Source organism: Montipora capricornis, chromosome 10 (genome assembly GCF_036669925.1).
Source record: "Montipora capricornis isolate CH-2021 chromosome 10, ASM3666992v2, whole genome shotgun sequence".
NCBI lineage: Eukaryota > Metazoa > Cnidaria > Anthozoa > Scleractinia > Acroporidae > Montipora > Montipora capricornis.
The window spans coordinates 63,588,371-63,600,202 of NC_090892.1; the positions used below are offsets into that span (position 1 = coordinate 63,588,371).

The following is an 11,832-nucleotide window of genomic DNA, read 5'->3' on the forward strand; positions in this document are numbered from 1 at the left end:
TCTTTCAATTTTTAATAAGCTGCTGGAAAAATTGATGTAGACGTAGGACAGTACTTATACCATTAGAGTGTAAAGGGTTAAAAACAGACTTTACCTCATTAAATTCTTGTACATGTATATCTGCACTGTCATCTGGAACCGGTTCACGCACATTCACTGCACCAGTGACAAAAGGATTACTGTCATTCCCTAGCCTGGTTTTAGAGAAGGGATCCAAGATATTGTCAACTTCCATGTCCCGAGTGATATCTATGCCAGTTACATCTACATAGCTGAAATCAAATAGCAAGGAAGTAGGACATCTTATTATCCGAACTTTTACCATCAGACAGTACTCAACAACAAAAGCAAAATAATTTGCAATTAATTGTAATCAAGGTTATGAGGAAACATATTGTCCGGTCAGAATCTGATGGAGCAGGGAAGCTAATTAGCTACTGCAGCAGGTGGTAAAGGCTGCAGTATCAATATAGACGTCTTTCAATGAATACACATGTTGATTTGCCAATCTCATTTTTAACAACATTGTATACCTGGTAGATGCCTCCAAGGATAGTGCAGGGTGGTCTTTTCTTGCAATCTTTTCTGAGGTGGAGCAAAAAGGTGTGGCAATATCTAAAAGACGTATAATTCCAAACATACATGTAAGTACAGTAAAAGTGACTGACAAGCAAATAATAAAAATAAATATATCTTCATCAGCAAGACATTGTCTTTCACACTTTTGAAGAACAGCTACTTGTTAAAACTTTATTGAGCGGCTAAATGTATAAATTGCATACATGTAGTGTTGAACTGAACCTCTTATTATACCTGATGCATCAATTTCGAGTCGTGACAAGCTGTCTTCTAATTCAACATTGACTTCTTGATTCCCTGACTTGTTATTGGGACATGAACTACATAAAAAAAGTGTTGAAATTGTCATCTTTAGCTATAAATGTAACACGACAAACTTGATGATTCTGAAGAACTGCAAATAAGTGAGTGCTATTTCATGTTATTTCTGGTTATTTGTGTCACTTACTGCAACAAGACTTCAGTAAACTTGCTGTCAGAAAGCTTGATGTATCCACAAAGACTTTTTTGGCTTCTCCAGAGGTCAAGAACTGATTCTCGGAAATAAATGACCTTCAGAGGTTCAGATCTTCGAGGTCTTCCACCGACGTTCTTTGAAGCTGCCATTATCACTTCATATCTTGTTCGCATGCGCTGATGTTAACCTCCTAGAAATCCAGTGAACGACAAAATAACCTCTTTTCAACAAAGATCGACAATCCCTAAACTATTATAAATGCTAACTGTAAAAGAATCCTAATGGATGGGTCTGATTTTGAACGATTTAACGAAAGCAACAACGATTGAAAGAAAAAATGGGGGTTTCATATGATACGAAACCTCATGCGTGCAGGTGTTGCATCCTGGTAGACAGAGAGTCTTTAAGACACAAGTAAAACTTGGAGTGGCTCTGGTACTCAAAATAATTAATTTTTAAATTGTGGCTCAATTGCATTTGGCCCGGCTGATATCAAAACCCTACCACGGGCCTGGGTAGTGGTTTTACTTTGAAAACCTTGTGTATCTTCACCCCCTGAAAACTACCCAGAAATCTGCTTTGTTGTCCATTCCTAACCTGCCTGCATGTTACTTCCCTTTATGCACCTTTGTCCCCTACCCTTCTCCTTGTATTGTAGGTTTAAGTGAAAGTAAGTGTGACAGGTTTTTCAGTCATTCCCTTGGTGGAATGGGTGCATGTGCAGGCACTGAACTTGTTGCCAATGGTACTTCTAGCCTGAGCACTGGTTTGGTTCTTACCTCTCCTCCCATCTCAACAACAACAACATGGCTCTTCCTTAAAAAGAGAATTTTAAAATCACACAGTCTCCCTATTTGAGCTCAAGGTGATCATGAGCAGGTGGCTGATTGATGGTGGTGATCCATTGATATTTATTTTTTTTTTAACTTGTCAAGGAACGAAACACTGACTCGCAATTTCTTATCAATTTTTATTTTCTTGCACATAGTGAGGAAAGATGTCAAAAAAGCCAGAGCAAGGTCGGAGGTCAATAGGGAAGGTCCTCAGAGACACTTTGTCTGATATGTATGGGGGGAAGAAAAAGGAACCTCAACATCCTGGTAATAATTTTTCTAGTTCTGGTACATAACAGCCGTTCATCTTGATAACAATCATGATGCATGGTTTCTATTAAAAAACAGTTTAGAGTCATTTGTTTTCAAACTTGATGAATGTGCAAATCTTCATTATTTTGCACATTCATGCAAGCCTAGGGAAAAGATACATGAATTTGGTAAACTGTCACGCAGTGCATAAATTTTTATATCATTTGAAAGCTTATTATAGCGGACCTCCACGTGCATCGAAGGTGCGTGCTCTCGGACCACCATTGTATTGCCAAAATGTATTGCCAAACTGGTGAATTGCAAAGTAAATTTCACTCGAAAAGCCGATGTCCCGCTCGTCGCTTCGTGCATGATTCATGCAATATCAGTTTTTAGCGTAAAATTTACCGTGGAATTCACTAGTTGGGCAATGAATTTTTCTAATAGAAGAAAGCAAAGAAAATGATTTAATTATTAAAGCAGCGACCGGAAACACCAAAACGCGGAAATTCAAAACCTTTTATTTTCACTAACCCTACAGGCAGTAAAAATAAGCATCCAGGGAGCTTCGTTTTTAGGTTTGGGTAATCTATATATTACTTAGAGAGTTAAAGGTGCAAATATTGTTAGATTTGGGGCTTTATTGCTTGTTAAAAATGATGCAGTATCAAGGATACCTTCAGTCAAGTAAAAAGAGGAATGTTAATTAAAGTTGAAATTATTTTGGGTGAAAAATTAAACAAGATTCTAATTTCTCAATAGCCCATGAGGCGAAGCCGAATGGGCTATTGACCCTTGGCCCTTGAGAAATATCAACATCAAATGACCCCACCATACATTGAATACTAAGATTAAATATCGTTTTAGGCCTAAAACGATGTTTACAGTACTGCTCAAAGATAAGCGAACCATCAAACGCGTTGGCATAGCGTTGGGAACGAAGAGCCAACGCGTTTGAAAAAAAAACAAACGGGTTTGCGAACTAGTTTTTTTTCAACGCGTTTGTTCTTTGTTATTCAGTTTTGGCAACAAAGCGACTGCAATTTTAGCGATGGAAAGTGAACAAAGCATGATAAACAGACTATCAATCAATGCAAAGTTGGAAAAGAAATCTTCAGGAACGAGAAAAGATGCACTTGTTTAATTGGCTAGAAGAATCAGTCGAACATTTGCACATCTTTATATCGCCACCTTATCTATTTTGAAATCTCCGTTTGTTATTTTTTGTTGACCTTTTGTGAAGTGGTGACCTTTGATGTTGAATTCCTGCATTGTCAAAGTTTGCCTTCCAGAGATTATTACAAAGTTTCATGCTTTTATCACAAAAGTGAACAAAATAATAATATGTGCCGTCTGCGCTTGGGGTGAAAAGGACTGAGATTAGGAGCAATATCGTCAAGTTGGCCGAATTGGGCCTAAAACGATAATTAATCTCAAATCCAACATTTGGCAGTTAGTATTAATTGTATGGAGGGGTCTTACATGGTGTTTTGGTGCTTTGTTTTGCTGTTTCGTTGTTTAGTAATGTCCGGAAGTAGTAGGCATTGCTTTAGTGTTATGTATTCTATTTAAGCAATAGAGGACGTTTTCCATGCTTCCATGTTGTTTCAGCAGCAGCAGCTACAGGAAGCAGCACACACACTCATCATGAAAAATAAATCTAATAATTATACAATGGTAAAAATAATCTAAAATAAAATATAGTAAGTAAGGTCTGGAAGTTGCTTAAGTTGGATGGTCTTAAATGCGGTCATCATGATGATGGCCCTTAATGTAATTTGTTGAGAAAAAATTCAGCTACTAACTTGTTTCCCAAGGTAGAAGGACTTCTTCAGTGTCTGGCTCTCCTTCTGATTCTATCTCCTTGCAGCCACTTATGGTCAAGGAATTGAGCAATGCCAGTAAAGCCCCCAGACATGATAATATATCAATGAAAGTTATTGAGCAGTCGTTTGGAGATATTGCGCAGCCCCTCGTAACCATAATCAGTCTCTCTTCATCTACTGGTCAGGAGTATGTGTTTCCTGAATCTCTCAATATCGCCAAAGTGATTCCAGTTTTTATAAAGGCAGATGACCCCACACTTTTCAGTAACTACAGGGCAATATTAATCATGAAATACTGAGTCAGAAGTCTCAACACTATGGTATTTGGAACACTGCTTTGAAGTGGAATCCTAAAAATTAATGTTATCTTAAGGACCGGTTCCAATTTGTTTGGTTTAGGTCCTGTTGATTGTAATGTCCTGGTCACAACTCGTGACAAGGGTTTTGTAATCAAGCTCACGCAATCGAGGACACACGTGACTAGCAGAGAGATCGTTTTTGTTTTTCTTGTTTTGGGGCGTGATTTAGTCGAGTTGTTGTGAATAAAGTAAGCGTTGTGTTTTCAAACCGGACTGGAATATTACATTGGCGACGAGGATAAAGGATTTTGCCAGCGTTCGAAAAGGTTATTTCGAGAGTTTTATCGATACGGAGCGTTCTTTTGGAGATCGTCATGTCATCGAACAAGGACAGCACGTCGAGCGGTGAACAAGCGTCTAGTTCTGGTAGTTTATTAAGCACAGATGTCAAAGGGCTTCCTTGCTTCAACCCCAGGGATGATCTCACTTGTACTATGTTTTCGAATACAACTGTACATCGCTAAGTTATAGTTTATTGTAGGTGATCAATTTCTTAATTTAGCTTAGTTCCATTCTCTTTTTAGTCAGCTGTGTCATAAAGGGTTCTTCGGCTTTCTGTCTAGTTTCTAAATGTTAATATAATTATTTGTCTTTGACAGTGCCAATAAAATTCTTGCTGTTTCTTTTGTCATTAACGTGACAGCGGACTGTGTTGGCTATTTTACAATAGATCCTGTGCATCCAGAAGCAAGCTGTGCTGATGTTCTCTCAGAAGCTGCAGGAAGCAGAACACACAGTCAGCAAGATCAAGGTAATAAATTCAAATCACTGAAAGGAAATGTCAGGCTACAACACAAGGCATGCAAGCTCCTTTCGTCTTCCCTCCTTTTCGTCTCGCTCTGTATTGATAAGACTGGCTCTGCATCTCCGGCTTCCTTCAGAAAGAAACTTAAAAATTCTATTCCAGATATTAAGTATTAATTTTACCACAGATACAGTAAAAACTTGGTATTTTGTATCTTAAGTTTCATGTGAGTGAACCTAAGCTTACAACCCTTAATAGTTTTTATTAAAATAAAATAAAGTAAGTAAGGTCTGGACGTTGCTTGAGTGGATAGCGGAAAACTAAAACTAAAAAACTAAAACTATTAAAGCATAAATTTTCATTCAGGGGATGTGTGTTATTCCACATTAATATTACAAATTACAGTCAATGATAGGGAGAATATTATATGATAAGGACTGCTTGAGAGAATTGTGTCTTTTTTGGAGTGGATACTTGACCTGTTGTTACAACTTTTTTTCTGAAGAAATGATATCTTGAGTTGAAAAGTGAGGAAGTATTTCATGTAGGTTTTGGAACCCGGATGCATGACAGGCGCAAAGATCAGTCTCAAACTTATGACGTTTACTTTGCAATGGGAAAAAGTAATTTGCATTACTATCAAACTACATTTTTTGTTCGTGTTATTTGTTTTTCAAATATTGCTGAATACGGGACCTTTTGTGGTGTCAAAATTAAGAACACAATAAGGTTGAGATTGGAGTGAAAAAACACTACAGGCAACACCTTTTTAAAATTATTTTTGTCTTTTGCAGAATTACCATATTCTGCCAATATTATAGAAAGGGTCCGTCAGCTCTACAGTACTCGTGAAAAAATTATTTTTCCTGTTCCATGGCTTGATGACTTCAGCTTTCATCTCGATGACGTTTTTACCAAGCTAAAGATTTTGGGTAAAGAAAAGACAAGGGGAACATTGACTGATGAAATAACCAACATGACAGCTATCTTTAGAGGACACAAGGATTGTGCAAAGCCACGGACTGTTTTAATTGAAGGAGACCCAGGCATGGGAAAGACGACCTATTGTCAGAAACTGGCATATGATTGGGCAATGAAACGAGAAGAATGGGACAAGTCTTTTCCCGAGATTGACGTTCTCTTGCTTTTAAGGTGTCGTGATATCAAAACTGATATTTGGGAGGCCATTGATGACCAAATCCTTCCTCTTGATATTGACAAAGAAGTCAAGGAATGGTTCTTCAAGTTCATTCGAGAAAATCAATCCAAGGTTCTGTTAGTGCTTGATGGACTTGATGAAGTGGATTCCAGTAAAGTTGACATGTGTAATGACCTTCTGGAAAGTAAAATCCTACCCAATTGCCACATTGTTATCACATCACGCCATGAAGCTGGTAAGAGGGTAAGGCGGTACTGTGACACCCTGTGGGAGATCATCGGATTTACTTTTGAAGACGCAAAGAGCTACATTCGTAAGTACTTTAAAGGCATGGAACACTTGGCAAACGAGCTACTCGAACAGCTTTATTTTGGAGACTTGAGACAGTTGACACGGAATCCTCTTAATACGGCTTTACTTTGCATCCTTTGTGAAGATTTCGAGGGTGTACTTCCACCCGAAAGGACACAGTTGTACACAGAAATGGTGCGATGTGTTTTGTTAAGATATGAAAAGAGAAATCGATCATCGAGTGGCAGTGATGCTGACCTACTGGAAATTTACAAGGATGACCTGGTGCAGTTAGGATGCATGGCGTTGCAGTCTTTACGTAAAGGAGAGTTGTTTTTCGACGAGAATGAATTCAAAGGCATTTCCAGTAATTTGATCAAGTTTGGGTTTCTGTCAATCCAGTCCGGTGGCAGCAAGAGAAAACCTTCCTTGCGTTTTGGCTTTCTTCACAAGACCTTTCAAGAGTTTTTTGCTGGCTTTTATCTTGCTTATCAGATCCTTGATGGACACACAGATTGTAAATCAGTAGTGACCGATGTAATGAACATGAATGAACTGAAACAAGTGTTTTTATTTATGAGTGGTATTTTGTCCGCAAGATCTGAAGAGATGACAGTTTCGTTGGTAAAAAGCATAGCAGAGCTTGCAAGTTCGTCCATTATGGGAATGGAGAATTACAAAAAAGAAATTTTAGAGTTAGCATTTGATTGTATATTGGAATGCAAATGTCATAGAGAGAACCTTCAGTCTAAGTTACTTCAGACCTTTGGACAGAACTTTCTTGTTAAAGATCTCGCTGGGGATATTAGATTCCATCATGTGAACCTTTTTTGTGAAATTCTCAAAGTCAACACATGCTTGACTACTTTGAATCTGAGTGAGTTCAAAATTAATACCGCTGGCGCTGAATTCCTTTCTGAGGCTCTCAAAGTCAACACATGCTTGACTACTTTGAATCTGGGATGGAACGAAATTGGTACCGCTGGCGCTGAATTCCTTTCTGAGGCTCTCAAAGTCAACACATGCCTGACTACTTTGGATTTGACTATGACCGATATTGGTTATCCTGGCGCTGAATCTCTTTCTGAGGCTCTGAAAGTCAACACATGCTTGACTAGTTTGGATTTGTGTTGCAACGACATCTATGCCACTGGCGCTGAATTCCTTTCTGAGGCTCTCAAAGTCAACACATGCTTGACTACTTTGAATCTGGTACAGAACGAAATTGGTACCGCTGGCGCTGAATTCCTTTCTGAGGCTCTCAAAGTCAACACATGCTTGACTACTTTGAATCTGGAATGGAACGAAATTGGTAACGCTGGCGCTGAATTCCTTTCTGAGGCTCTCAAAGTCAACACATGCTTGACTACTTTGAATCTGGTACGGAACAAAATTGGTACCGCTGGCGCTGAATTCCTTTCTGAGGCTTTCAAAGTCAACACATGCTTGACTACTTTGAATCTGGGATGGAACGAAATTGGTACCGCTGGCGCTGAATTCCTTTCTGAGGCTCTCAAAGTCAACACATGCTTGACTACTTTGAATCTGGCTGAGAACGAAATTGATAACGCTGGCGCTGAATTCCTTTCTGAGGCTCTCAAAGTCAACACATGCTTGACTACTTTGAATCTGGTATGGAGCAAAATTGGTACCGCTGGCGCTGAATTCCTTTCTGAGGCTCTCAAAGTCAACACATGCTTGACTACTTTGAATCTGGCTGTGAACAAAATTGATAACGCTGGCGCTGAATTCCTTTCTGAGGCTCTCAAAGTCAACACATGCTTGACTACTTTGATACTGGCTAAGAACGAAATTAATAACGCTGGCGCTGAATTCCTTTCTGAGGCTCTCAAAGTCAACACATGCTTGACTACTTTGAATTTGGAATGTAACAAAATCGATGCTGCTGGCGCTGAATCCCTTTCTGAGCTCTCAAAGTCAACACATGCTTGACTACTTTGAATTTGAGTCACAACAACATTGGTTCCGCTGGTGCTGAATCCCTTTGTGAGGCTCTCAAAGTCAACACATGCTTGACTACTCTGAATTTGAGTCACAACAGCATTGGTTCCGCTGGCGCTGAATCCCTTTGTGAGGCTCTCAAAGTCAACACATGCTTGACTACTTTGAATTTGAGTTACAACAACATTGGTTCCGCTGGCGCTGAATCCCTTTGTGAGGCTCTCAAAGTCAACACATGCTTGACTACTTTGAATTTGACAGGGAACAAAAATTGAAGCCTCTGACACTGAATCCCTTTCTGAGGCTCTCAAAGTCGACACATGCTTGACTACTTTGCATTTGAGTTGGGGGTGATTTCGATTGACCGTATTCCAGGAGAAGAATACATGGAATAAAAGGTAAAAATCCTTCGTTTTTGCGGAGTCTTATTAAAATAGACCATATTCGTATTAATTCTCAGTATTGGACTCGAACTAGCTTGCAATAAGCTCATGCGGGAAAATCTTTTCAAATGCTAATACTTTTTATTCTTATAGAGCTGGAATTTTTTCCCGACAGCGTGCGCTCTCATTGGTTACTTCGAGATCACATGACTGCTAACAATAAAACTGTTTCCTGCCAAAAGGTAGGCAACATTGCAAAATCCATGACGTGCGAGGGTAACAGTGCACTGTGACCCGCAAATGTTGACCAACGACCGCCGTTGCTGTTGCCGTTGCACGTTTTTCTTTTTGTGTTATATGACAAATCACTTAATGATTTAATTTTTTTCCCTCGAATCTCGATGTTTCCCTCGGCTGCGCCTCGGGGAAACATTGAGATTCTCGGGAAACAAAATTAACCGTTTCTCTCGGGACCAGTAATGAGTGTTTAATATATTTCCCCGCATTAGCCTCCATTGCAAGCTAGTTCCAGTGCAATACTGAGAATACAAATATGTTTCTGTTGTAAAACATCTGCTCAAATGCTACTTTAAACATGTGTATATTATCCTTGTTGCTTCAAAACGCCAGACCTACCATTTTAAAACATCATTCCACGTATTCTTATTCCGGAATAGGGTCAATGGAACGCACTCTTGGGTTTAAATCAATTATTCTCCCAGAGTCGGGTGATAAATTCCTTTCTAAGGCTCTGTCCAGCGTAACAAGGGCAGCGAGGGTATTAGGGGTGTCCGTCGTATCAAGAATATCAAGCGTATCAGGTGTATCCAGCGTTTCAGGGGTAACTCTGATACGCAGAACAACCAACAAGCTTCAACCCGGGTCGGTCGTTTCAACCACACCGGTAAAATATGAACTCGAAGACCTCGCCGGCCTCCTAAATAAAAGACTAGATTTGTAACTTTGATAAAAAAGCCTAGTTACATTTTATCTGAAAATATGGTGACATCACGAAATTTATCCGTGCAGTGTTGTAAATGTGTTTATATTGAAGGTATCTGTTCTTGTGGATCATCATAGAACTTTTCTCTAGCTTTTTCAATGTTCGTTTTGAAGGCATAGGCTTCTACTCATTTTAATTCAACTTGTCAATCAAGCAATCAGAACCGGTTATCCCTGAAACACACTAACACTAACCAAAATGGAATACTGGTGTTCAACTCATGAATTCCTAGCTATCTCGTCAAAAATGATTCCTTCTCTTCAGGCTTTCAAAAAGTGAATCAAGTCCTCTATTTATTTAAAGATTCTCCCTAAGATGAGGTGTCCCTCTATAGCATTTTCTATAAGAAATTTCTTTGATGTAAGACCAGTAATTCAATCAGTATTAATATTACCTTTAAACTGTAGGAAGTCGTTCTTTTCATTAAAGTTAAATGAATTGTATTTTTTTCACTGTTGAACGTTGTAAAGAGTCTGGCCTATCCAGCCGATCAACCTCACAGCTATTTTGATTTCCAAAACTCTGCGCCAAATTTTATTACCACCATTTGCGTTCATCCTTGAAGTGTGACTAATTTTGCATGTAGTTTTACCTTTTAAACGTTAACGGTTTAGTCTCATACCTGTCACGTTTGACCGCCAAACGATCATGTTTTTTTGACACGTACTGTGCATGTTTGCAAGTTTTACATCGAGTGTAGGCAGGTTCACGCGCGAAGCAACTGTTGGATTCGGAAATGCAAGATAAGTCGAAATCGGTAATAATAGACGACGAGTTGAACAAGGCCATAAGGAGTAATATTTTTACGATGCGTTTTTCAACTTTCGGGATACTGTATTAAAATGACGAAGGGGAGTATCATGAGAGTAGAGAGACTCAGTGCTTACCATTTAGCCAAATAATCCGGGTGAGTGATCGTAGCATAAAGGTAAGCGATTTTCCGAATTTATTGACCAATCGGATGAGAATGACGCGTAACATTTACCACCTGGCTCTCCATCCTGCATATTTACTGTTGTGAGGAAGGGCCTGGAAATGGAACGATTCTCGCGAATGATATGGAAAGTTCTCGATTTGCATTCCGAACGGAAAAAGTGGACTATCTGTGGAGCTTTCCCACAATTTCCGAAAAGATTTCCCAGAAAATAGCCTTTCCATTCGACGTCAAAACGAAATTTCCGGATTTTTCGGCTAAATGGTAAGCACCTATTTAGTTTTGACAGAAACCCATAAGGGTTGAAACGTGTAACGGCCCCTTGCTAAGTACCATATTTGGAACAACAAGAGCGAGAGGTTCCCAAATATGGTACTTAGCACTGAAACATTCAACCAATCAGTTCGCACTGAATATTCGGAAGCTGTGAACGCGCGTTACACGTTTCAACCCTTATGGGTTTCTGGTTTTGAATAACGATCCAATTCGCCTGAGCATTGTCATTTCCACATGAAAACTAATCGTAGGAATAGGCATTCAGCGATTCAAACTAAGTATTTTAGGGCTCTTCACCTGTGAAAACAAAACCTGCTGGCTGAGAGATCCAGGCTGATCCATCTAGTCATAAGGAAGCTGAAGCACCCGGGTTTTTTTTAGCGTGCTTAAGCATGCGCGTTTTTGAGACGCAAACGGCAACCGGAAGTGAGCTGTTTTCCCTTTTAACTTGTCTTCACACAACCACATTTCATTGCCAAGTTTCTTTCCTCCGTCAGAGACGATTAGTATAAAAATCTGGGAGACACCACTGCCCTAGCTCGCGAAATGTTCTCTTCCGGTTGCCGTCCGCGTCTCAAAATCGCACGTGCTTAAGCTGGCTCCCTAGAGTATTTGCGAATACCCGTTCTACTGGGCACGAGTTACAAAGAAAACCTATTCTCACTGTATATATAATTAGCCTGTTGCACGGGAAAGGCTCAAGTTCTTCAAATTCCAGCGTTCTGTACCTTCGCGCTGAAAATCAAATACATTGCGTCCTCCACTTCAAATAT

At 39.5% G+C, this 11,832-nt stretch overlaps 1 protein-coding gene across 2 annotated transcripts in view; it reads left to right on the forward strand.

Annotated features, from left to right (window-relative positions):
• Window positions 1-10,290, forward strand: part of LOC138022485 (protein NLRC3-like) — a 37,754-nt gene extending 27,464 nt beyond the window's left edge. For both annotated transcript variants that reach the window (XM_068869643.1, XM_068869640.1), the window contains exons 4-6: window positions 2,025-2,136; window positions 4,977-5,057; window positions 5,846-10,290. In XM_068869643.1, coding sequence (XP_068725744.1) covers window positions 2,034-2,136; window positions 4,977-5,057; window positions 5,846-8,454 — 2,793 coding nt within the window. In that variant the 5' untranslated portion in view covers window positions 2,025-2,033 and the 3' untranslated portion in view covers window positions 8,455-10,290. The remainder of the gene's footprint in view (window positions 1-2,024; window positions 2,137-4,976; window positions 5,058-5,845) is intronic.
• The last annotated feature ends 1,542 nt before the right edge of the window (window positions 10,291-11,832 follow it).